Below are 26,928 nucleotides of genomic sequence, written 5' to 3'. Positions count from 1 at the left end.
TCCTTAGTCAGCAGAATTGTCCTGCAACTTATTTTTGTGCTTGCAATCAAGTCTGCAGGATTGCATTCACCTTGTTTCTTTCTGCATCTGCAGAGGACTGTTGAAGTGACAGCCTGGGCTAACTCAGCTGAAAGAACAGATTTAAAATTCAATTTCAACTGCAGTCCTATGAATAAGCTAAAGAAATGGGTATAATTATGACAGCTTTCAGAAGAAAAAAAATCCATACCATTTAAATGATAGTAAATAACAGAACATTCATCCCTTCCTTGGGAAGGGCCTGCATGAAGGGAGACTATTACAAGAACCATTTGCTAGATCATTGTGGTACTACAAGAGGACAACTTTTTTAAAGAACAATTTGCAAAGTGAAAATGCTTTCAAATTAAGAAAACCCCAACTTTCATTAAGAGGAACAAAGTCAAATTAAAGAGACAACCTTAAACACTTTTGTCTAGGAACTGAAATCAGCAGTCCAAGCCACAGAAAAATTTATTGGTCACTTCCAGACACACAGATATTAAAAAGAGATTGCAAGCATGACAGCACAGAACATGGGCAAAGCTGCTTATTTCCCAATGGAAGCCAAAACTGAGTAGGAAAAATATCACCACCACATCATGAGTAAGACATACTCAAAAACATTCCTTTGGTGGCTATAAACACTAACCCAGGAGACAGGTTCTTCAGTTGTTGTTTGAAATACAGGTGGTTGACTGCTTCTTTTCAAATAAGACCAAAAGAGACTTAAAGCCCTGAACAAAATAAGTTGAGTCTGAGTTCAGTCTCCTTAGCTTTATAAGGTTCTAAAGCAGGTCTCTCTCAGATAATGACCGAGCTAAAACCAGAAGTGAGGTGCTTCCTCCTTCCCCTGGTGAGGTTCTACCACAGGAACACAAGTGGTGTGTAAATATGGTAAGATCCTGTATGAAGCTCACAAGTGATCACCTGGGAGAGAAAGTCTAGTTCCTCTTTATTCTGCTAGGTCTAGTTAGTTTAGACAATTTTAATGCAACAGCTTTTTAATAAATCATCACTTTTGCAATCAGACTAGCAAAGACGACTTGTTTTAACAGCAAATGTGAGGAAAAGTGGACAGCAAAAGTATTGAGTAGTTCCTCATGGCAGCCAAAACATATTCTAAAGCAACAGTTCTGACCACATGCTATTGCAAGATAAGGCATTGATTTAAGGAAACAATTACTGCAAAGTGCCATACATGTCTCATACATTTAGAAAGAAGTGAAAAGCATCAATGCAAAGAAAAGGATCAGAATGCAACCACCACTTGGATAGGAATGTAAAGATCAAAGTTCACTGTCCATCATGGAAGCAGAGCTGTAAACTAATAAGAGTCAGAATGGATAATGACTAAGTAAAATCTACAGCAAGTTTAAAGTGCTATTTCACTGCCAGTGATGTTTAAATGAAACTGCCTGCTTACATTGGCCTCTGAAATTTAGTCCTATTGCTTCAAAGTTGCACAGTAAGCAGAAGTTCATTTCAACTTATCAAGTTGCAAAGTTATTGCTCCCAGTGGCACAGTCACTCTCCATGTCACTCTCCACTTTTCTAGGCACAGTATTACCAAACACATTAAGTGATATGATGATGTGCTAAAAGAGTAATGAAATATTTATTCTTAACAGTTCTATTATAAATGCAAATCTTACTGCATTCTATCTATCATGGTCATTCAGTAGTGACTTATTGCCACTTTCCTCCCCTTCTCAGCTTTCTGAGACAGGGTCACACCTACCTGTTAGAAGAGTGGCTTAACTCTTCCCTGCCTTGGGAAACAAGTGTGCCAAGTTCAGTCTCCTTCAGCTGCCAAAGTCTTTATTTAAAAAAAAAATAACTAATTCAGATCTCAAAGAAAAGTTGTGCTTCCCTTAATTCTCTTTTTTTACTAAAGCTATGAATACGTCTTGTTTTGACTGAGTAAAATTTTTCAAGTGGCATTATCAAGGTGTACTGGGAAAACTCTACTGTAGCCTTGTATTGTGTGATGATTGCTGCCCTGTAACCAGCTCTTCCCTGGAGTGATTTTGCTCTGAAATACTCATTGCTAATCAACTTACTGAGGAACTGCTGTTTAAAAAAAAAAAAAAGACAAATTTCAGCTCTATTTGATGTTTATTTCCATTTACACTGAGAATATTTTTATATAAGGAAAGAAAGTTTTCTTGGGCTAGTAATTGAGGTTCAGAATGCTTTTTGAAGTCCATCTTCCTTCCTAGCATTAGACAAAACCATTTTTTTGTTTTTCTTTGTATGCTTTCACAGGGAGCTACTTCTGAAAAGCCTTCCTTGAAAACACAGGAGTGATGGATACATGATGGACATTAATGAATGGATTTTACAAAGTTTACTATCAATCAGTTATGCAGATTCTGATAAATTGAAAGGAATTTTTGCTTGCTGTGTAATTTTGAAGTGATGGAGCTAAGTTTCAGTAACAAATAAGTAATTAGAGCTCTTCCCTTAAGCTCTGATCTGCAGACTTTTCTATTAAAAAATCTGAAATTAAAATGATATAAAAATCCCTACTTTTTTAATACTACTAGGATTAGTTCCAAATTACAGCCATCATGATTCTTTCATTAATTTCTGTTACCTAAAACTTCTGGCAACTTAACTGTTCTCTGCTGTCCACAATACTTGGAGAACAGCCCTTACATCTCTTACGGGGGGGACACCCTCCACTCTGTATCTATTCAAACTAGCAGGGTTAGCTATGTAACACTTTTTGTTCCTGGAAACAGAGTTTGACAGGTACGTTGCAGAAAATTTCAAGGAATGTACAAAGAATATTATAGATATAAGGACTATTTTCCAGCAAAGCTATGTATAGATTACCAAGAAACCAAATGAGAGGATAACTTGTTGTTCATCATATGGCTCCCTAGTAAAAAATTAGGTGCAAAACAATTACACTGAAAAAAAAAATCAATAGCTTCATTTGAGACATTTAATGGAGTATCGCCCAGTTCTTGATTGAACTCTCTGTTTCTTTGATCCCAAAGCTCATTTTTGCAGCATGCTGGAAAAATGCATAACAGAACTAATAAAAATGCAAGACATTCTTTTAAAGACTAAAGTTTGATGGAGAAGAGTTGGTAAGTCTTCATTTTAGGGGAAAAAAAAAAAGAAAATACCACCTAAAAAATACTGAACTCTGCTATTTGACAAGTGCCTCTGGCAGTGCAATAATCTCTGGCATCAGCAAACCATTCCAAAAGCATGTTCACTTCTTTAATAGACTCATGGGATAAAGAATAAGAGTATGAGTCAGATTCTCAGCTGCTGTAAATTGGTACAATTCCATAAAACTGCTACTGTAAGAGTAATACAAGAATCAAGTCCAAATTTTTAAGACAGTTTCATGAATGCAGCGGAGGAAAAAAACCTCTCCACATGTGTATGTTCTACCATTAGTACTTATATTGTACAGCTTCTCCTTCACTAGAAAAAGAAAACAACCATCAAAACCAACGTAGCAGAATAAATCTCCAGACTTCCCAACCTCACTAGGCTGATCCCTGGGCACTTACACCAACATGAGAGCATCCACCACATTGCACATATATGCCCGGTTTACATTTATTAAACAGGTACTAAAAGAAAACCACGTTTATGCTGAATCTCCCAAGTTAACCCACAAAACCTGAAAATATTGGTTATTGCTACAAGACAGTAATTATTAACAGAAGTCAACACTGAGTTTAATAACAATTACACTTGAAAAGAATTAGAAGTCCTTTAAAAAACGCAGCATTTATTTTAATGATGTCATGGCTGTTTATGATTTTCACAGCTCGTTATCAAAAGTTAACAAGACATTTCAGTTGATGGCAGTCATCAAGGAATGATGGGGGAAAAGTTCTTGAAAAGTTGCAGCAAGTAAATTCCAGTTTCTTCTGTTATTTCTCCTTTGTATCTATTAAGTCTTAACAAATTATAACACTTTCCACAATATATTAGTCAGCATTTATTAATTGCAATTTGTGTTTCCCAGTGTAGAGCACTAAAATTTGGCCTTGAGCTGTACTGTCCTGAATTCCAAAAGGCAATGTTATTTTCTTCTTACTTTAAAAAAAGCACAACTGTGGGTTTTTTCTTATTAAAAAAAAACCCTGAACATATGATTCTATGATCTCCCTCAAAGCTGGGCAATGTACAAAGATATATAAATAACAGACTCAAGTGAGAAGTATACTGTGTTCAGTTCTGGGCCCCTCACTACAAGAAGAACTCTGAGGTACTGGAGTGTGTCCAGAGACAAGCAACAAGGCTGGTGAAGGGTCTAGAGAACAGGACTGATGGGGAGCAGCTGAGGGTGTTTAGCCTTGAGGAGACTGAGAGGAAATACCATCACTCTCTACAGATTCCTGAAAGGGAGTTGAAGAGAGCTGGGGATCGATCTCTCTCCAGTGATGAATGACAGGACACAAGTAAATGGATTTAAGTTGCACCAGAAGAGGTTTAGATTGGACATTATGAAGAACTTTTTCCCAGAGAGGGTTATTAAGCATTAGAATAGGCTGTCAATGGAGGCGGTAGAGTTGTCATCCCTAGAGGTATTCAAAAGACACACAGATGAGGTGCTGAGGGAGGATACACACACAAGTACAGTTAATAAGTCACAAGATAATATAAATCCTAATAGCTAGCTAAAAAGGAGTATTTTCTATTTAATGCTTTTGGCTTGGTCACTGTGTGATCAAGGACTGAAAACACACAGGTGCCAAAGAAATGATCCAATGTGATATTCTGAGGAACAAATGTCCTTCAATGACTTAGAGGTTTGAGTACAAACAGGTTCAGAACATGGCATTGTATTGAACAGGCCATACTGGTGTGGAGGCCTAAGGAAATGAGGCTGCCTTTTAGCTGTTCAGATTTCTTCAAGTTCGGTTTTCTGTGCTATCCTAGGAAGACACTAAGGTCATTTCACTGACCTTGCTCTCTGACTTTCAGCAGCAAGCCAAAAGGCCCAAAAGAGGATCAGCTCTTTAAACATGAAACTAGTGTTGACTTTTAGAGTTGCAAAATGCTGCTTTGGCCTTTTACTCAATTTTAGAAGCACATATAAAGTTTAGTCTGTTTTGCAAGCCTCCATCAGCCAATGCTCTTGTGACCATTCAACCTTAACATTTTACAGGGCAAGGACAAAGGGGAAGGAATAAAGTTATTTTATCCTGGTAGCTAGCTAGAGAGTTTTGCCAAAAATAGATACAAAGATATATAAGGATATTTTTTCATGAAGATATCTCCTTCAGTGATCTTGAGAGAAAGCTGAAATTTTTGTTTATTTATTTAAAAGACATTGACTGTCACTTGCATTTGTTCCTTCCTTTTGTTGCTTTAAGAACTTCAATAATCATTTAACTGCAAGATCATTAATTAAATTATCACTTCTAAATAGACAAATACAGATGTTATTTAAACTTTAGGTGTAAAAAGAGGAATTCAATCCCTTTTAAAACATTCCTAAGAGTAGAAGGGAAATTGCCACTGCCCAAGGCATAATGTATTGTCTCTAAAGAACTCAAGGAGGAGGACCTGGGAAATCCCAGGTTCCAAGGAATTACTGGAATGCCTGCTATGAGCTTCAAGACTCAGAAATTCCTTTAGGTTTCTTCCCTGAAGTTATTCCCTAATCAATGACTGCTGCTAGAAAAAACGTGAAGTATCTAGGAGGTAAAGTTTCTACAAAATTATCACTCCACAGTGCAAAGATTAAGAATATTTACTTTAAAAGTTTAGCCAGGCACCAAGATAAGACAGAAAGGAGCTGCTGGTTTCTGAGGGGTGCAGGGTGTTCAGAGTTTGGCTTTCTGAGGTACCGGTTTTGTTTCCTACTTCTTTGGGGTTTTTTTTAATTACAATATTCTGGTGCTTTTTTTGTGTGTGTATGTGTGTTCTGAGCATGAGATGAACTTTTGATTACATCTAGAGTAAAAAGAAAAAAAAAAAAAGAAATATCAGGTAGCTCAACACAACACTGACCAAAAAGACACAACATCTACAAAGGGGAAAAAAGCCCCACCAAATGAAAAAAAACACATTCCATTTTTTTATTTCCAAAACCAGCTGAAACAGTTTGCTATTATTAGCTGTGAAGAGATCTGAGACATTTTCCCCATTCCTAAAATATTTGATTGACAAAGTCACATATTATAGAGTAAGGCTTCTCTGAGCACCACGATGGTCCCCTGAGATGGCCTGCTAGATTGCCATCAGCTACAGGCACAGAAGAGACTATCTATCAAGTACAGTTCAAAGATGTGTTTTCTACAAAAGAATATTCAATCTTATCAAAACACTGGTAAAATGTATATACAAGCATTGGTGCTAGATTTCCTTTTAAAAAATGAATGGTATTTTTTTCACATCAACTCTACTGTTCAGCATTTTTGCTCTCTAATGTGAAATCAGGACTCCATCTGGACTTTTATTGGAAAATTGTACTGAAGAAGGACCAGGCAACACTGGGTAGACACATTGCTGTCTTTTTACAACATATTTTTAGGATCATAGGTAGCAACAGTGCATCTGTAAGAAATACAGTGGTCTGTATTTTCAAGACTCTCATGGTCATGTCTAAGATGAGGCCCCTGACATCAGTTTCTCCTAGACAAACACTGTATGTAAGTTCTAAGACACTATTCCATCTATACCAGGCAACAGAGAGGAGTATCAACATGTATTTGCTGGAAACAAGTCTATATTAAGATGATCAATGCTACAGAATTCTTACTGTATGAAATGACATCAGATGAATCAATGCTGTTTCACCTTTCATGTATTGCTTTGCAAATTCATGTAACAAGGTTGGAATACTGCACTGGAAAGCATAAGCAGCTATCAGATGGGTCCAGGTGGCACCTGTGCAGCATAAACTCAGCTACGAGAAAGCACATCAGCACCTGAAGTGTAGCTATCAGAACCCCATCTATGTCCTCAGAGTCATTTGACATCTCCGGACTCTGAAAAGGCCTTTTTTTTTCCCCTTGGGAAGGAGTGTACTGAAGGTATCTCTCTTCAAATATATCCTCAACCTTACAGAAGGGAGCAAACATACAGCCAGGTTGTACAACAGTCTGGTAACTGTTGTCATGTCGACAGGTACCAACATCTCCAGAAAACATTGTCTCCTTTGGCCAACATTTCAGTTACCTTTTTGTGCCAGTGAGTTTCCAGTGCTTGACTCCATACTCAGGGTGGCAGTTCTAATCACTACATGCATCACTACAGGACTGACAAGGTTTCAGTAAGTAGGGGCTGCAGGGGTGCCTTGTGTGGGAGGAGGCCATGACCTGCCTTGTGCTGACTGCTCCCATGAGCACTATAACCAAGCCATCATGTGCCAAAATTCTAGTCAGATGCAGGAAGGCATAACATCTCTACCGAAAACATATTTTTTGAAGTGTGACAGCTGCCAGAGACAGGAAGAATGGAGGAGATGTGAGGAAGAGACACAGAGAATGAGATACTGTTGGGGACATGGCTGGAGATACACTCTCAGAACGAGGCACATCATGCCAGGGTGGGGGGACATATCTGACTTGCGTTAAAAATTCCCCAAGTGAGATGTTGTTTGCCCACATCACCACATAGCTTAAATAAATCATGATGACCACCACTTCCCTACAGCCTCGATGCAACTGGTAAGGTCAAGTTTCTGGGTCATGCATGCCTCACCTATTTATGAGCTACTCTCCTCAAAACATACCTTTTACAATTCAGTGAGTCCCACTGACAAACCTCACAGGTGTACTTTGTTTTGTACAATGTGGTCTTAAACATCTCAAGAAACACATCCCTTCACTCCCCACATATTATTTCACAGCTTAACATGTTTTATCATATCCAAATTCCCTCTATTCCTTTCAAACAAGCCTCATTATTATAATGCTTTGGTATTTCTCACTGAACTTACTTTCTTGTCTGAATTCATTAGGTATTAACTCAGCTTTTCTGGGTTTGGTTTTAAATAGCTGTCTTAACAACCTGCCCATACCAATTTCCTTTTAATGTTCAAAGTCAACTGGAACTTCCATATTCATTTGCAGAACTGCAAAGTAAAAGCACTACCAGTGAACAAATTAAATTATGTTCTTAAGCCAGCACCTATTAAAACTGTAAGTGCTAGGTAAAGATGGTTCTAACCAATAAGCAATAAATACTGTAACAACAATTAGAATCAACCAAAGCTACCACATACTTCAACTGTGGGTCTTATAGGAAAGTTCACCTCAAGGTGAGATGTTTCACCCAAAGGGAAACATCACATCTGTTTCCAAACACTGGACATTTTTACACAGTTACATAAAGGCACCTTCCCTCTGCTGCTCAGTACATTCCCAGAAGAAAATCCAGTTTTAGCCACCTGTACTAGTATAGCAGGAAGACAAGAGAAGGGTAAGTTCAGGTTCCCCAAGTTTACTAATTTCCAGTTTGACACACAGATCAAGACACCAGGATACCAAAGGAATCACAGATCTAGTCCAAAAAAATACTCTTTAATATAAAGTCTCTACTTTCTCAGTGGCACGTTACTCAGGCAGCTTGAGTGGTTTGTCCCAAACTTATGTTTTCTGCCCTATGAGCAATCAATTCAATTTTGAATGTGAGAGCCAAGGAAAGTTGGAGACAGGACATAGCCAGGGAAAAAGAGACGTTTATAAACTACTCATAGTAATCAACGCCTATTGTACTTGAGAAAACAAGCCCTAATTTTCCTTCAGGTTCCCCACATCCAGCAGCCTTCTGATAAAAAAGATACTTAGTATTTTAAAGATTGTTAATTTGTGCAGCCTTCATCTATTGTAAATCTTTCAGATTTCATCTGAAATGAACTCTGCAATGGCAACTAAAGACAATACTAGGGAGGAAGTATGATCTAATTACAAAGGTCTACCTACCCTGCCACATCACAGGAATGGCTGCAGCATGACATAAGGGTGCACAAAATAGCTTTAAGCTAAAGCTACAGCAGCACGGAAATGAGCACACAGTGACTTGCCACGCAGCACCTCCGTAACAGCATCTTAAATACACTGTGGCATCGGAGCCACAAAACGCAAGACTCCTAAAAACTGACTGCAGCAGCAAGTATGGCAGACATGAAAAACATTCTTCCACGTCTAACATATACAAAGAAAAATAGTACAAAGAGGAGTTCCTAAGGATATGAAAACCAAGAAGCCACATGATTCAATTCCCACTGAAGTCTGTAATGAATTTAGCAGCAGCTCCAATTTTGTGCAAGAAATCATTGGCATCCATTCTCCACTAAAAATGCCTACAACTGCAACTATAACATCAGATAGGTGATGTTGTACCTGCAGTTTACCAACTACCTCTCCGTTTTTCTACCTCTCAGAACTGTTTGGAGGTCATACACCAATTTAACTCTCCCCAGTGAAGCAAAGATGACGGTTTTAGCTGAGCACTTATAAGAACAAGAACATTACAAAACCGAAGAACAAGGAGGGAAATAAATCCCTTCCAAAACACCACACACAACTGTCTCTTCCCAGTACTATAAAAGTATATCATTATTACTAAGTCTTCCACTCATAACTGATTTTTCTGGACTGTAACTGCACTTCATGTACTCAAACAAAAACACCAAACATCAAGACAGAGTCTTGAGTAGATATTATGTAAAGCAGCAAGTCAGTCTGTATTCAGTTTCTGCAAGTTGGGTATTTACATCTGCCAAACACAGAAATCCTAATACAATTTAATACTCTCTTATTTGCCAAAAAGGCACAGATCATTTGTTACAAAGGAGGTACATCATTTTCTAACATTACTGTAAGATGCAACATTAGGTACCAAATCAGCTCAGACTTCAGTAAGATTACTAAATACATTTCTCTTTGAAGGAAACATAGCCCTTCATATAATATCATAAAGCAATCTAAAAAAAAACTCCCAATACATTTAAAAGATTAGCATTATAACCAATTGTTTTAAAACTCTTCCAAAGAATTACAAGTTTGTTATATATAAACATAGTTCCTTAAACCCTAAATGTAGACTATCAATCTTTTTGTAGGCTATCAATCTTCATTCCCAAATTAAATATTCAAAAACAAATCACTCCCCAAGCAGGATCAAGTTACAGAAATAAAAAACAGATAAAAAGGGAACTGAAAAGTATAGTGAAAGATTACCACAAACACACACAGGAAACACTTTCCAGAAGATCTACTAAAGGCATAATAATGCTTTCACTAAATAGGCGCTACAATAAAAAGCATAAATAGTAATAGCAGCAAACTCCTAATCTTATTTTCTTGTCAAGCTTGCTACTTACTGTAGAAATCCAAATCTATCTGTGACTTTGTAAAGGCGATAGTCAGCATCTTCCCACGGTTCAATCTGCGCACCCTCCCGTCCCTGAAGGGAAGAGAGGAAAAAGAAAGAGACAAATTAAGTTTTATGCCATAAGCTAAGACACAGAAGACAGCATTCAACTACTCAAGCATAATCTTTGAGGTAGGCTGGTAGTGGGACGAGGAAGGAAGGAAAACACTAGTCCTAAACTGACCAAAACTAAGTAAAGAGGAGAGTCGCACACCTCTCCCAGCCCCTATAAACAGTACTTTCATCACTGCTATACACAGAATAGATTTCAACGACTGATTTCAAGCACAGACTTGGAATAATCTCACCGCTATGGTTAACCTCCATAATAGTCCACAAAGGCCCCTCACAGAGTGACTTCCACCTGATCCATATCCATAGTCCATCCTCCCTGAACCAGAACATGCTGCACACAGCTTTGAGCTAATGTCCATGTTGACTTTAAGCAGCTGGCAAATACAAGACAGCACTGAGTTTTCCCTCCATGAAGCATTCATTCATGTTGCTCTTTTCTACTCCAATTGCCAATTTTTCTAAGACTTGTAGAAATTTAAGTGTATTTCAGCTATACATTCTGCCAGTATTGGCTATGCAGAGATTACTCTTCAGAGAGGCTACCACTCAGAACACAGAATGTATTGGGTTTGTCTGGCAAGGTTTTGGTAGCAGAGGGGCTACAGAAGTGGCTTTTGTGAGGCTGCCAGAAACTTCTCCCATGTCCAACAGAGACAATGCCAGACTGCATCCCATGGAACGGACTCAACTGGAGAAGTTTGTGAAGAACTGTCTCCCATGGGAGGGACTCCACTTTAGAGCAAGGGAAGAGTGTGAAGTCTTCCCCCTGAAGAGGAAGGAGTGACAGAAACGTGTTTACCTTCAATAGGGAGAAGGTAGAGAAGTCAGGACTGAACATGAGCCTGGGTGGAAGGTGTTTGAAGATTTAGTTTTTATTTTCTCATTATCCTACTTTGATTTGATTTAGTAAAAAGTTAAATTAAGTTCTTCAAGTCAAGTTTGGTTTGCCCCTGATGCTGAGTGCCATGATCACTGAGTGAGCTCCCTGCCCTTATCTTGATCCACAAGCCTTTTGTTACATTTCCTCTCCCCTGTCCAGCTGAGGATGTGAATAACTGAGCAGCTTTGAGGAGCACCTGGCATCCAGCTAGGGTAAATGCGCCACGCATGTGCATGTTCTTTCCTTATAAAAACCCACAGCTACACAAGTGCACACTGTAAACCACTGAGTCTAACATGTATGTTTCCACGACTTCAGGAACAAGCCTATTGCTCAGTACTCGAGTGCACTTAGGAAGGCCAGAAGTGACATAAGATCATGTGAATACAGTGTAGGCATTCTAGGCATACTCTGCCTGGCTTTTACTTCACAAGTAGTTCAATTCCTCACAGCAATTTGACAAATAATGCAGTTCACTCATGTTTTAAGTCCTCTGTGATTATTAAAATTATTTCATTACCATAACTAATAAATAAATAAAATAACAGTTCTTCTGATCTCATAGATACACTGATCATCCTTAAACACCCCAGTTTCAGTACTTCTAAACATTACACTCCTTTAAAATAGCCCCAAAGCAACTTGCATGTACCTGAAAAATTAGTTGTATCATTAACCAGAACATCCCCTGTGGAGGGAGAATGTAATTCACCCAGAGGCCCATGTATCATACAACCACCATAGAGTATGTTAAACAAAAGCTAGCAGGAACTGTGATTCATTTTTAAATAGGCATATTACTAAGAGTAATTACAAAATGTCTTACGTGTTATCATCAAGTTCACTTACTCTGTCATACTTGGCAACTATTTCTGCTCTTTCCTGGGCAAGTTTGATAGCAGCATCCTGCTCAGCATCTGCACCTGTGGAGAATTAAAATAATGCTGTTTAGATTCCCTTCCTTATGAACAGAGAACTACAGCTAAACACTTGGGAAGTTAACTTCAACTGCAGAGAGGATACTTGGATGGAGAAATGTCAAAACAATTGTATCAAAGCAAAACATAACCTTGGTGCACATCATGAAAAATGTCCAGAATAAAATATCATTACTGGAAGGTATCCTAATAGCTGAGTTCAGAATGCTCCAACATTTCCAACAAAGCAGATACTAAACAAAGTTTTTAAAATGATACCCTAATAACATACTGAAAGACTGAAGAAAGTAATAAAAGGTAAAAATTCCACATTCATATAGTCAATAGAATGTCGAAACATACACTACTGGTTTAGAACAACAGCGTGAACTGCTTTGAGGATTTGTAGACAAGGAATACGATACTGATGAATGCTGAAGAAATAATACAAGACTTCATTTGAGAAATTGTCTTATTTCTCAGGAAACAGGGAAAGATACCACTACAGTATCAGAACTGCAGTTTGAAGAACCTAGAGCTGGAATAAGCGTAAGGATATCACAACAGGAAGGTTGACAGGCACAAAAAAAACCAAATAGATGCATGGGAAAGCTTGGACATCACTACACTGCAGATGCAGCAAGTTTACTCCAGTACTGGAGTTATGAAAGTTTAAATAAATCTAGTTTGATCAAAAGACAGTGGAGCAGATTGTAGGTGTAACAATCAGGATACTTGGCATCATTCCCTTAGGAGAAATCATCTTTAGAACACGGACAAGAATGTATAAAGGGATCAAGAAAGAAAAAGAAGGAATGATGCTGCTTTAACTATTCAACATAATCCACTTCAATATCCGCAATATGATTATGATTTCAAACTTGTGAGGCAAATCAGTTTCAAATCAATGGTAAGTTTGTGAAAGAGCCAAAGGTTGATTTGTTTCCATTATTACAAAGCAGTGAACTTTACAAAGCTTTAAAAAGGTTCAAAATATTTTTCAGGCATACACTGTTATAAAAGTAACTCCAGGCATGTGGTTTTTCTTCACTGTTTAGTGGATGGGAACATAATGAACTTCAGAAATTGTACATATCGACCATATGGACCAGGAAATAGAAAAACAGATCAGTTATTTTTTTAATCATATAACAAATTTATTTGTTCAAACGCAGAATTTCTTTCACAAAATCTACCTACATATTTCTCAGATAATTAGACAAGAAGTTGTGCCAAGATGTCTTCTAAGCCATCTGTTAGAGAAGTTTCACTTGAAATTCCTTTAGGGGAATACACAAAGAACCTTAGTATGCCCCATTATGGACAGAAGCAACAGCATTCAGGCAACAGTAATGTTTATACCAAACTTCCCCAAACAGAAATCCTGACTGCTTGTTTAAAGCTTTTACACATGATATCCAGAAGTTACACTTTGTTATCCTCATTCTGGCTCCCTTCTGCTTGTCACCATCCTTTGCCAATCTTATTACTACCATTTACTAGTGAAGATATTGAGCTCTGTCATTTTTTCCAGTATGCATCAGAACCATCACACATGTATTTACACAATTATTTGAGAGAGAAAAAAAAAAATTAAGAATTCCATCTGCTCTACTTGGAACCTACATATCTCTGTGCCACAACACTGACAAATCATTTCCTTCCCGTAACACAAGAAGTGAGTAGACTCATTTCATATTGCTCAGCCTTTGGTTCTCTCCAGGCAGTGAGCTGCTCCTCCTGTTCCTTCAGAGTGCTGGATCCAACTCTACCCTTAAGCTTAAAGAGGACTGCAAGACACAAAGCAGTTTGGTTTCAGGTTTGGTTTTCTCTGCTACAGCTTTATAGTGATTACAAGACTCTGTTCCTCTATTTACCAATGTGAACACTGATGAAGACAGGACTCTTAAATGCCACCCACAGAATTTTTCTAGAAGTATCTGTCACCACACAAGGTCACAGACTGAACTCCATGCTATTTGGAGTGCGTTCAAGTACTATATATTCCGCAACACAAATAAAACAATCATGTTTTTATCCTGTACTGGTTGACAAACTATGCCTACTAAACTGACATCCACTAAAGCTACCATATCTGCATTGACATACAGTAGTAGATGAAGCTTAGAATTATTTTCAAAGTGAGAAACTACAGGAACCATCATCAAAATTAGATTGCATTTCCTTCTGTAATACACCAAGTTGTGTGATTATATTTAAGTCTTTACAGAAGGCCAATTATGGGTTTTTAAAAATAAACTTTATGCTTGCTTTGAAGGTTGACATTACTTCAGAGAATGCAAGTACAGAGCAATCTTATCACTCTTCCAAGAAAAGACAGATGTCAGGCAGAAGCTTTCTTAAGCTATGGCTGTTGCTGGGGTTCACAAAATGGAGAAAAAAAATCTTAGCACTATTTTTCCAGTAAAAAAGAGATGAGATTTGATTTGAGAGTGTGGCTGAATAGTCAATATTGTAATATATGGTATTTCATACATTTTAACAGAAAAAATAAGGCTTTTCTTCTAAAAATAATTCAAAAGGACATACATACCTCTTCAACAACAGAGGGAAAATAAGTGGCACAAGACAAAGTTTCAATCTTTGCCTATAAAAATGCAAAACTGCATTTGTATCAGAAAAAGTACTGATTTATACCAAAAACAGGACCATGGCTTACCTTCCTTACCTCTGCATAAGTAACCCAAGAACACAAATTTGGCATCTTCTAAGCCTCATGACAATTCAATTACTTTTAGTCTGGAAATTAGCATATTCATTGCTTTTAAAGTATTCCTCTTCACTTTCTGCCAGAATCATCTTAACCTTCTAACTGCACTGAGATAGTTTAATGTTACATTAATCCATCCATACTGAAAACTCAGGAAATAGCTTTAGATAGTGACAAGAGGTTATATTTTGGGAGATAAGCATAGAACACTATTTTTCTTATAAAAGAAATTATTGCAATATCTGCAAGGCAGAATTTGCACAATGATTCCTGATGAAGTAAAAGCTAAACATGTACACAAGAAAAATTTCTTCACAAAATATCTCCTAGGCAGAAAAATACATCACCATGAAGACAAATAACTGGTATTTCCACAGTCTTACCAGGTTATTCAGTAAGTCTTACCTCACTAAAAGCAGTTCAAGATGTGAAACAAGTATGATTAATTTTTTTAATTACAAGTATTACAGATTATCAACCCCATATTTTACAGGAAACAGTTCTATCTCTGATGAGACTGACATTAATATACAATCAATTAACCAACATAGAGGACTGATTTTTTACTAAAAACTGAGGAAATACATTATCGACAACAACCACCTGGTGATAAAATCTGTCAATAGCAGCATGCTAAATAGTGCATTTAAGTTCCTTCAAGAATTGGTCCAAGCTTACAAGGTATAACTAACAAGCTTAAAACCCTGACAAGCAACAGTGTCACACCATCTAGTTTTATCAAAAGGTAAATAATAAAAAGACAGGCCAGGAACAAAATTCTCTGAATAATTATCCCAATACACACAACACTCCCTATTAGAGAGTATTTTCCCCTTCTCACTCTGTCATGCTCATCTGTTTTCTACATTTAGATATATTACAAATCTGTCAGTTTTGAAAAGCTGTATGGAAAGGAAGTGAACAGAAAATCCCAATCTGTGATGATATGAAAAAGGACTACCATAACAGCTAGACTAATCTGATTTCCAAGTGTAGCAGACAGGCATTATCTTATTGGTTACTGCTGGTGAGATTACTAGTAAACTGCTGGATTTAAACTCTGAAGGGATACTTCAGGATGGGACTAGAACTGGCCTCACATTGCAGCTCCCTGATTTTAAACTGCTAGAGTCAGACCTAGTAAATTAGGCCCCTCTGGACTGTCATTGGGCCAGATGGAAAGCAAGAGGAAAGCATTGCCTAGCACCAGCACAAGCTTTCTTCCTTTGTCATTCTAATAAGAATCTCTCCTAACCACACCAATTATTGAAAAAATTGAAAAAGATACAATTTCTTCAGGAACAGAGAGTGCTGATGGTGTGTAAGAAATTTAAATGGCACAGGCAAAAAGTTAAACTAACTCCATACAAGGACACAATTCTAATTGGCCTCCAGTACTTACTTTCTGAGAGGTGAAATAAGTGATCTAGAAATGTCCACATCATTTAGTAGCAACAAATTTATAGATGAATTCTGGCGCTACCCTGCTATCTCACTCATGTGGATACATGTGTGCTTCATAACCGCATTTAAAATCAAGGGGTTTTTTACAGTTTCAAAATACCTGACCAACACAGTCAACTGATACCAAAACTGAAAAACATCACATTAAAATAACAAACAGGCTTCTCACACAAACTTTAAAACTAACTGAAAACTCCCAGTTCCTACTAAGCAACTGCAATTCTAAGTATCTTGGGCTTGCAAGGAATACTGGGGAGAACAGTTTACTTCTCCAGAATTCCAAATACTGCCAATCCTAAGGAAGGGAAGTGAAGCAAACTTAAGCAAGGAACTAATGATACTCATAGATATAAGGCAAACAAAACATAACATCCTGCACTATAATGGATGTAAGACTAACTGGCAGGGACTGACTGACATGAAGCCATGTAGTTAACAGCAAAATCACTAATCCAAGTAAAAATAAACACTATTCAAGAGAAAATAGGGATGTGCCATACAAACATGTAAAAAACCAAGCTCCCTTCCCCCCTAAAAAAAAATACAGGAGGGGATCATATTAATTTAAATTGGCAAGCTTAACACTGGGGATCCTTTTTGCAGCCCTAGCCCAAAGTAAAGAAAGGGGAACTAGCAGCACTATCTCTAGTTTTTTCCAGCCACCAAGGAGCAGCTGAACAGCCTAAGACAGCCTGGCACAGCTCAGCTGCTCATGGTCAGGGGTAACTAACACAAACAGCCCATAGCTACACCTCATTTTTATCATTGAGCTGCTGCCGACTGAGGAATTGCTAGAACACAATATAATGCTGGTCTTTCCCACAGGAAAGAAAAGCTTCTGCTCTTTAAAGTTTAGGAATTAATTTGAACTCTGCCTAATTATGCCTTCTAATCCTGTTCAGCTACAGAACTGCAAAACAGCAAGACACAGCATTTTAGGTGATTTTCATCTGCAATCCACTGCACATGCATCTCTAATCTCTAGTCCACGCACTAGTTTTATAGCTTATGGAAATGATCTTTGGGTGACTCACAATCACTAGTGATATTCTCACAGAAAGACCCTTAAAAATGATAAGCAAGACACACCTGGATCAGAGAATGGTAGGGGTTGGAAGGGACCTTTAGAGATCATCTAGTCCAACCAGAATCACTGCTCTGGTCCTGCTGGTCACACTATTTCTGATACAAGATAGGATGCCATTGGCTTCTCAGCACCTGGGCACCCAACTGGCTCCTATTCCACCTGCTGTTTTCCAACATCCCCACAAGTAAGGTCTCATTCTTCCTGGCCAAGGGTCAGTGCACTAAGCATCCTGTGTAATCTTATCCCAAGTACTGAAAAGGAGATTTCTCCCTTTTTTATTCTTTGACTCATCATTTGCAGAACAGTCTGAAAACCTCAAAAGACTTGGAACATGCTAATTTGTACTTCACTCAAATTCTTGCTTGTTTGCACATTACACATTTCACTGCACAAAAGAGCTGCACTGGCACAAATTCCTGTCTGCAGGCACTAGCACCAGCTGCTACACATCTACACATTCACAGCACATATCAGATCAACAAACAAAACATTTTCTAAGTCTCTGGTCATATCAGAAAGTCCCTTTAATACCCAAGCTGTTTATTTTCCTTCCAGTCCAGTCCCACAAACAATGAAATAAAAGTCATGACATACACTTAATAGTATTCTATTGTGGGTAGACAACATTTAAAAGGAAAAATCTTGGTAAATATCTGCACATAGATATTAAAGCTGCTCTGAACAAAAAAGATTAAGCATCATTTATTGTACTTTATTTTTCTCTTCTTGCAGACAGAAGAACTTGTAATATGAAGTGAGTTAGTTAGAAAAGCACTCCCTTTTACATAAAAAAACGTCCTCAGGAAAACAGTATTTCCAAAAGCTAACTGAGCTTAATTTCTTCCACTATTAAACACATTTATCTACCTTAACAGTATTAAGTATTTAAAACCTCAGAGTTTTCAGTAATCCTTAAAAAAGAGACAAGTAAAATAGGACACAACATAAACAAAGACTAGTATATAGAATAAAACATTTTACCAGTCTTTCGATTGCAATTTTCTGCCCAGTCCTTGTAAAGATCTGGTTTAGTCTTCATGAAGTAAATCTGTTTGTTTCTAGACCATATTCTAAATCAGCTTAGCAAAAATGAAGGGAGAAACTTCTCCTCTTCCACTTGCAGCATTTGCTCCACATAATCAAGCCACTTGACACGTGCTCCTTCTTTTACAAGACATGGCCCCTCTATAGTTAGGCGAGCTGCAGATATTCAGACAAAGATGGTATTTGTTAAGAAGAAGTGTCATGCAGACACCATGTCAGTGTTCTCCATCCCAACCCACAGCCCTGCATTCCAGCTGATAATAAACAAGAGGGTTTGAACAAACAGCCTCAGAGGACTCTGCTCCTGTAACACATCACTGTTATGCTCTTGGGTAAGAATTCTTACTGGTATTTACCAAGTGTTGAACAAAAAGCATCTTAAAGGATTTGCTCGAAATGGGGCTTGAAGTACCCTATTTCTAGCTTATGACTTTTAAGTGGCCATGAAAACAACTTCAAAAATGGAGTTTAGATTTCTGTAACTGTTGGGCACTTACAGGACTGAGATTTTTACTCACTCTTTATAATTCCTTTCCTGTGCAGGATATCTTGGGGATCTGAAAAACCTGTAATGTCAGAGTTGATAAGAATGTTTTCATTGACGGAAGCATAAAAACTCAAGATTTAATATTGTTAAAATTCATCTGCATCCTCAAAACCCAAAAAACAAGCCTCCATGCCAAATTATTCAAGGACGCATGCATCAAACCATTCTCCTGTATAGATTTTAGTCTTTTCACAAGCAAAATGTCAGCTGCTATGTGATGCCTACAGCCAGGAACCAGCCAACTCCATTTCTTAACCCAAGCAAGTCAGAGCACACACACTATCAAACCTGGCTTGGAAGACTTCAGTGGGCTTCCAGATCTTTCTGAGGCCAACAGGAAGATTATCAGTGTGAGTGTTCAGTCTGGAGAAGAGAAGGCTCAAGGGGATCTTATCAACAGACACAAGTACCTAAAGGGAGGGTTACAAACACAATAACTGAGACAGACTCTTTTTGGTAGTGCACCGTGAGAGACAAAGAGGCAACTGAAACACAGGGAGTTCCCTCTGAATGTAAGGAAGCACTTTGTCACCAGGAGTGTGACCAAGCACTGGCACAAGTTGCCCAGGGAGGCTGCGGAGTCTCCAACCTCAGATATACTCAAAAGAGGTGTGTACATGGTCCTGGGGAGCAGGGGGGTTGGAGCAGATGACCCGCAGAGGTGCCTTCCAAACTCAACTATTCTGTGGTTTCCTTCCCTGAAAAGTGTTTAAATGCCAGGAACAGGAGATCTGAGCAAGTGCACTGGACTATTTTTCCAGGGACTGAAAAGAAGGAAGTTCCTTAAATTGTTTTAATCTTTCTCCCCATATTTTCTGGCAGATTACTGAGCCTGGAAATGAGCAGCAGCTCTTTTGTCTTTACCCCTCATCACCACTCATGGATCCTACACAAAACCAGGGGTCCATAGTTTGGTCTATGGATTCAGTACAAGTGTTAACTGAGCTGGTGTGATAGCTACCACCAGGCACATTTCCCTCAAAAGCCCTGTTTTCTTACTGCTGACATTCATACACACAGAGTAGTAATCTTCTTCCTATATAAAAATCACTTTCCATTTTTCTCATGATAGAACTACTGGTTTTGTAAAATAAATACTGTTTTCCTACCTGAGAACTTATTTGTGGTAAAAGATGAAAACAATTCACACACAATGAGTTGCACTTGTTCCAATTTAACTCTCAACAGATACCTTCACCACCTGAAAACAACTCTCTTTAACATCACTGGTACTTTTCTACCAAAAACTACCCTCAGGCAATGATAAGTGGTATACTACACTGATATTATTTTTCTATCTTAATTTGGTTTCAAATTTATCATGTGTATTGTTGTTTTCCAACGAAGACTCATACAGAGAAAAGGGAATATTTTGGCTTAAATGAAATTTTTCTGTATTCATAAGAAAAAGTAAAAGCAGAGTAAAACTATTTACAAAATCTATATAATCCTCTATGCACCAAAAAAATCCACCTTTCTAACAGTAAAACACGTGTACCCTTCCTCCTCTTAATAATAAGAATTTCTTCAGGACAGAACCTGTTGTAGTTTTACTGTATGAGGAAAAGAGCTATGAAACTTTCCTGAAGAAAGATGATTGAATTCTCATCTTAATGACAAGTCAAGTTCCACAAGCAGAATGCTTAAAGTTCTGCAACATCCCCTTCGAGACACTGCAGTCACCAGCACAAAATGGTCACTTTGGAAATTCATTTCAGTAGCAGTTAATTCTGCTATCTCAAAGCAATTTTAAAGTGATCCCCAAAGGACCCAAAGCAAGAGCAGGGAAAGCAAGGCGGCCTTGCTAAGCAACATTCCACAGAGGAAGCCTGTGTCAACATATGAAATTTGAATTGAAGAGTCTAATACATATTGCAAAGAATTTAAATCAACTACTCTTACTATCCCATTTTTAAGCAGCAATAAGGGACTAACAGGAACTCTACTAATATTAATCAATTGTTGAAATATGTCTAGGACTTTATTTATAAAAACACAGTCTTGTTAACATGTATTAGTTAATAGAGCACTGAAAGAACAAAACTGAGAATAAACCAGCAATAAAACAGAAAAATAACATAATCTAAGAAAACACAACTTGGCCATTTACTTAGTCTTAATTTTTTTTTTAATACATGTTTCACATAAATAAGTACACCTTAAAATTAAACAATCTCCACCAGCTAGGCCTACAACTAACCCACCTGGAAGATGCAATTTACATGCTCTTGTCATCACCTCACTATTAAGCCCCACAAATGTTACCACGAGAGTTACAAAGTAGAGTGACAAGAACTGGCAGAGTTCTACTGTAATTCCATTTTACAAAGTGTTGTGTGTATGCAGCCATGAGCCAGAAGATAATTAATTTGATGAAGGTTAATATAATCAGTTGTAAAGCCAGAAGAAACCATAATTGCTAATTTGTGACAAGCTACACTGAAAAAGAGTAAGCCCAGTTTTGAACAATACTCCTTTCTTCAAAGAAAGGGAGGGAAAAGCCCACAACATACATCCCAGCCTCCTGCCCAGGCCTCTGTCAACACAATTCAAAACATTTACAGCAGCTCTTAACAAACTTCCATGTAAAGATTTGGGCAGGGTATAATTTGGGGCTTGCCAGTATGTAAAGACTGGTCTGACTTGTGCAACAGCTAGCTAATGTTTTGTGTCTAAGCTTAAGTCATCCCTTGCTCTCTTTCTTCCCAAGGGTGTAGTTGGCATCTGGCCTTTTCACTAGTTTATGACTATTTTCCTCTTTCCTCACTGCTATGAAAGGGCAGCATTATGGCCACTGCAAAGTGATCATTCAACTATGTATTTCATCTTTAAGGAGATGTAAACACTATGCTTACTTAAGTAACATCAGCCCTACAAACAGCTGTTCAAATGGTGACCAGAGCAGATTTGCATTCTTGCTCTTCTATCAGATAGAGAAAGCCTTGTTTCTGCAACATGTTATAACCCAGCAGCAAAGAAAAAACAAAGATACAGTCTTCATGGGAAAACATAGGAGGTTTTCTACTACATGGAAATCATTTTACAGTCTTACCCCAAAAGATTAAATTTCTTGGAACACCTACTGTGGCTAGAACTGATCCCCATGTAAAATATAATCTCTTTCACCTACAGTCCATGACTATTACTCCCACATTCTCCTTGAAATCCATTATATTTCCCAGTACTACTCCTAGCTTTTATAATTAATGTCTTAATAAAATATGCTGCAAATTGCCCTGTATTATATGGTAAGATCAGACACTTGACCACAAAAGCAGTATTGGCAGACAAAAAGCAGGACTATTTCTGGAATTATACCCTCCACCTAACGTTAAGCCAAGCCTTCCTTTCCACACTAGTGCCTTTTCAAGTATTGGTTCTGACTTTACAAGCAAATTCAGCTGAAAGTGCCATTTTTTTGACCTTCTGTACTTTAAAAGTATATTATGCCTGCAGTCCCCAGAGGCTTTTAAGAACTAAAATATGCCTTCTGCACATTGACACTATTCATACTTCTTTTAACTGTGACAGGCTACTAAACATACAAGCAAAACAATCTTTCAGAAAGATTGAGCATAACACTTCTCTGCAATAAATTTCCTCTGTGTTTTCTCGTACATCAAGATGACACATAAAAACCATTTTTCCCAGCAACAGAAATTGAAAGACAATTTTAACAACAATTATCTGAAATTTGGACATGATTTCAAACGTAATTTCCCGTTTCCTGTATTGTACATCATCGTTAGTAGCAGACCATGAATGTTTTCACGGCACTAAGATTTGCAGTATCAATTTAAACAGTAAAACACTGCTAGTATTTTAGGTTCTGACACAAGCCAGAACATTTCATAACAAGAGTTATGCTTCCCACATTAACAGACTTACATTTAAGTAGTCAGATGCCACGCTGCACTAATTATGTTGAGTCTCCCGATTAATCATTTTTATCTTAGCATTAGTCAAAATTAATGGAACAAACAATAATTATACTTTAAAATTCAGCATTAATGATGTGAAGTCTATTCCCGGCTTAAAGCATTGCCAAAACAATGTTCATGCATACTCTGGAGGAAGTTTTTGAAAGGGACACTTAATTTTTGAGGAAGCTGTTTCATTTCTTCTCTCAGGCTAGAGAAGTTAGGAAAGTTCTCTATTTACAAACACTTCAGCTATATTTGTATCATTTTACTGGCCGAAATAAAAATGTTTGTTCCTCTACACAGATAATCTTTGAATACTCTGACATACACACAGTTCAACTCATCATTTAATTACACAGCCAATTTAACTGATTAAAACAGGAAGAAAAGGAGGGTTTGTTTTTGTAGTAGACGTTATTCTGCCAGTTAGTAAGACCAAAAAGCTCTGAGCCACCTCAGCAAAATCACCACCATTGGCTCAAGGTGACAGAAGTAAAACTTCACCAGCATCACGAGAAAGAAGAAGAAACTCACTTTGACCTGCTCAGAGACCACAGGCTATTACCTAATGGCTGACAGTTACAGGTTGCTGAAACCTCGTTGGACTTCACATGATATGGAAAAGGAAGCATTTCCAAACAAGCTACAAATGAGATGTTACTGGTAGAACTAGCTTTTACTTACCAGCTGCACATTTAATACCAGTCTTTTGTTTGTCTGCCTTCTCCTGGAAGGGATATCATGAGATACTCAGGGATTAGTCCTTCCCCAAAAGGGTGAAAAAAAAAGGAAAAAAAAAAAAAAAATCAGCCTTCAGCCCCTGTCTGCACTTGAACTTGAGTCTCCCTGACGCCAGGTGAGTGCTCTGCCCATTTCAGTGCACTCTCTTCAGGAGAAGACCTCAGGATTCAATTTTAAGCTCAGTTTAACCCCAATACACAACATGAAAATAAAATCTTCAATATCACAAAAGTTCTTGGCAGGATGAGAAAGCATTTCTTACTTTATCCCAGCAAAAGCACATTACAGTAGTTATTATAGGCTCCTGTAGTAATCCACAGCATACAGCATAGCTCTAAGGCATCCCTTCACCTACCACAGTGATCTAAATGAAGGAACCATCAGGAATCACAGTACCCATTACAGAGAAGCTCCAAAGCCCTTTACTGAACTTTAATTATAATCTTAACATATTAAAAGTGTTTCCACAAAAAAAATACTGAGAGTTACATGCTGCAGTTCTGTTCACTGTAGCTGAACAGCTTTTCTTCAGCAACTCTGTGCTATTCATCTTTAAACAGATAAACATTTTAACTGCAGTAATACCCTAAGTACAAATAGGATCCTCTATGTAAATCCTATAAAAAGTCTGAATGGCAACAAGAAGCTCCTCTGACATTAAACCTACTTTTGGTGACAAAAGACATCAAGGCAAATTAAGATACCTGGCTGCTTCTAATGTCAGTCATGTCTACAAAGCAGCACTTATAGTTGCTTTGAAAAATCTAACTAATCAGATGCTTAAAATGTCACTCTACTAAAAACTGAAATGACATTTGCCAGATGGAAAAAAAAAGATTGAAATCCCCTCTGAACATTTGAAGTGTCACACAACATGATATCAATGGTTTTCTGTTTATAAAGTGGTTATAGGAAGAAGGAGTAAGACAAAGTGAAATGAAGGGTAAACAAGTTTGTTGAACAGCAGCAGAAACTGGGGAAGAAAATGTTATCAGTTTCTTCATCCTTGTTATGAGAAAAGGAAGTTAGTGATAGACAAGAAGGTTCTGTTGATTTCAGTTTCACTGATTGAGGGTTGGTAAACAAGACAAAGTAAACAGCCTTGGCATTTCCCATGCGAAACAGGAATTAGGGCCTCAAAGGCTGTCCTCTGGTCTTCAGGTTGCAGTCTCAAGCTAAAAGCGGCTGCAAGGAAAGCCCAATGGCATCACCAACAATTTGAAATGGAGTTAAATGTAACAATACTAGTAAAAATTTGTTTGTGTCCATTTAGTCTGCACCAGCTAACATACTTAATATAAACTCTAGAGTTTGGTTAAAACAATATGAAATTAAAAACAACAGACGGACAAACAGACCAACAGACAAACACAGAAACAGAAAAAACCCCAATCCCTCAAACTCTGGCTGTTTATCCACAAAACACTGTAGCAATAGCACAAGTCTTCTGGCTACCTTATATCCATCACCTTTATTTCCATTACTTTTTGATAAATGTTGCACTTCATTAGTTTTTAGATTTTATCTATCTGCAAACCTTAGGGCAGCCTGGAAAATACTCTGCTTTTTTTCATCCCAACCTTTGCTAGGGGGATGGAGACACCAATTAAGCACAGGTAACACAGAGATCCCCTCGTCACCCAGAGGCAAGTACAAAGCTGCAGTGGCACAGGACCATAAAACAAAAACAAAAAGGCTTTTGTTTGAATATTTTAGCTTAAAGGATAACACAAGTTAATCAGAACAGACTTCTTCACAGAGGTTTTCCTTGAAAGAGACATTTGAGATCCTACTGAGATGTACCATTTGGCTCACTCTTTGGATTCTCTGAACATGTCTTACAAATACCCAGTGTTCACTTAAGACGATAATGAATTTATTCTGCTGTTGTACAGAAACAATTACTTTAGTATTCAGTGTATTAACAGATATATCATTACTACTTTCTTTTTATTAATTTAGAGGAAGATTACAAACAGTGAAGCACCTTAATGACACTTATAAACCTCCCATCAAGTCTTCTTTCAATCAATACTTTCACCTCAGTACTGATGCAAGATGAAAAGGTACAAGCACACGCTGCAAAGGCCTTAGAAAGTTTCTGTTGCAAGACAAACACGAGATTAATTCTAGTTTAGGCCTTGTGCACAGGTATCAAGCAAAAAAATCCATTTGTTTGTTAATGCTGAAGTCAATGATGCAGTAAACCTACTAATATACTTTTTTTTAATCACTTACACAGTGTTTGAAAAAAAGAAACACAAAAGAACAGAAATATGTGACAAGAGAAATCAGACTCTCATATCCCAGCAGAAAATGAACTGAAATTACCAGAAAGTGTTTTAAAACTCAGTACACAGAAGAAAGTCTAGACTGCTTCATCTAATCTGAACACTGATGCTGTTTTTTGGCAACATCCATTCCAAGTTACAAGGATTAGTTCTAGGGTAATAGACAAATAAAGCCCTTTTTGGATTTGAGTCCTGTTCAATAATCTATTTCATGCCAAACAGAGTGCTCTCAGACTCTGAAAATTTCATACCCCTTAGAGAATTCAAAAGCCATAGTGAGTCAAGCCCTCGTTGAGCCTATGGAGCTGCATCTGGCAGACAAGCACCCTGTAACCTGGTAAATGCAGAACAAGTGCAGAATCCTCCCAAAGAAGGGCAGACACAAGCTGTCTTCTCCATTAGAGAGCAAGGGGAACTGCACGTCTGTACTCAGAAAAGCACAAGATGAGATTTAAGCATAGACCCACCCACTGTCTGCACTGTGCTGGTATACAAGCCATCAGACTACTCAGCACTTGGGGAGGATTCAAGTTCTCTTTCATGCAGCCTGGACAGACCAGAGGCAACGGGGCTGACTGGTTATGCAGACATCAACAAAACATCAGAAGTAAACTCTAACTCTTCACAAGCTTTGAGCTTTAACTATAACCAGCAGTGGGAGACAGAAAACTTACTGTTTAAAGCTCTTGGTATACCTAAATTGCCTTTCAATCCTCTTTTTGACTTACAGATGTAGCCACGGCAGTCAGACAGGAAACCTTCCTGTGATGTGTAACACTCATTCTAAAATACAACAACTTCACAATCAAGTTCATTAAGTTAAAGGCTGACATTTTCACCAGCGA

The 26,928-nt window shown here is 37.8% G+C and overlaps 1 protein-coding gene across 2 annotated transcripts in view; it reads right to left on the bottom strand.

The window, feature by feature from the left end:
• The window catches only part of USP6NL (USP6 N-terminal like), a 127,520-nt gene that overhangs the window by 55,886 nt on the left and 44,706 nt on the right, over positions 1-26,928 (bottom strand). For both annotated transcript variants that reach the window (XM_062020081.1, XM_062020086.1), the window contains exons 3-4: positions 12,188-12,261; positions 10,334-10,416 (exon numbers count right to left, since the gene is read on the bottom strand). In XM_062020081.1, coding sequence (XP_061876065.1) covers positions 10,334-10,416; positions 12,188-12,261 — 157 coding nt within the window. The remainder of the gene's footprint in view (positions 1-10,333; positions 10,417-12,187; positions 12,262-26,928) is intronic.

The sequence above is a fragment of the Colius striatus genome, chromosome 1, assembly GCF_028858725.1.
Source record: "Colius striatus isolate bColStr4 chromosome 1, bColStr4.1.hap1, whole genome shotgun sequence".
NCBI classification, from domain to species: Eukaryota; Metazoa; Chordata; class Aves; order Coliiformes; family Coliidae; genus Colius; species Colius striatus.
This window is presented reverse-complemented; position numbering and strand designations above follow the sequence as displayed.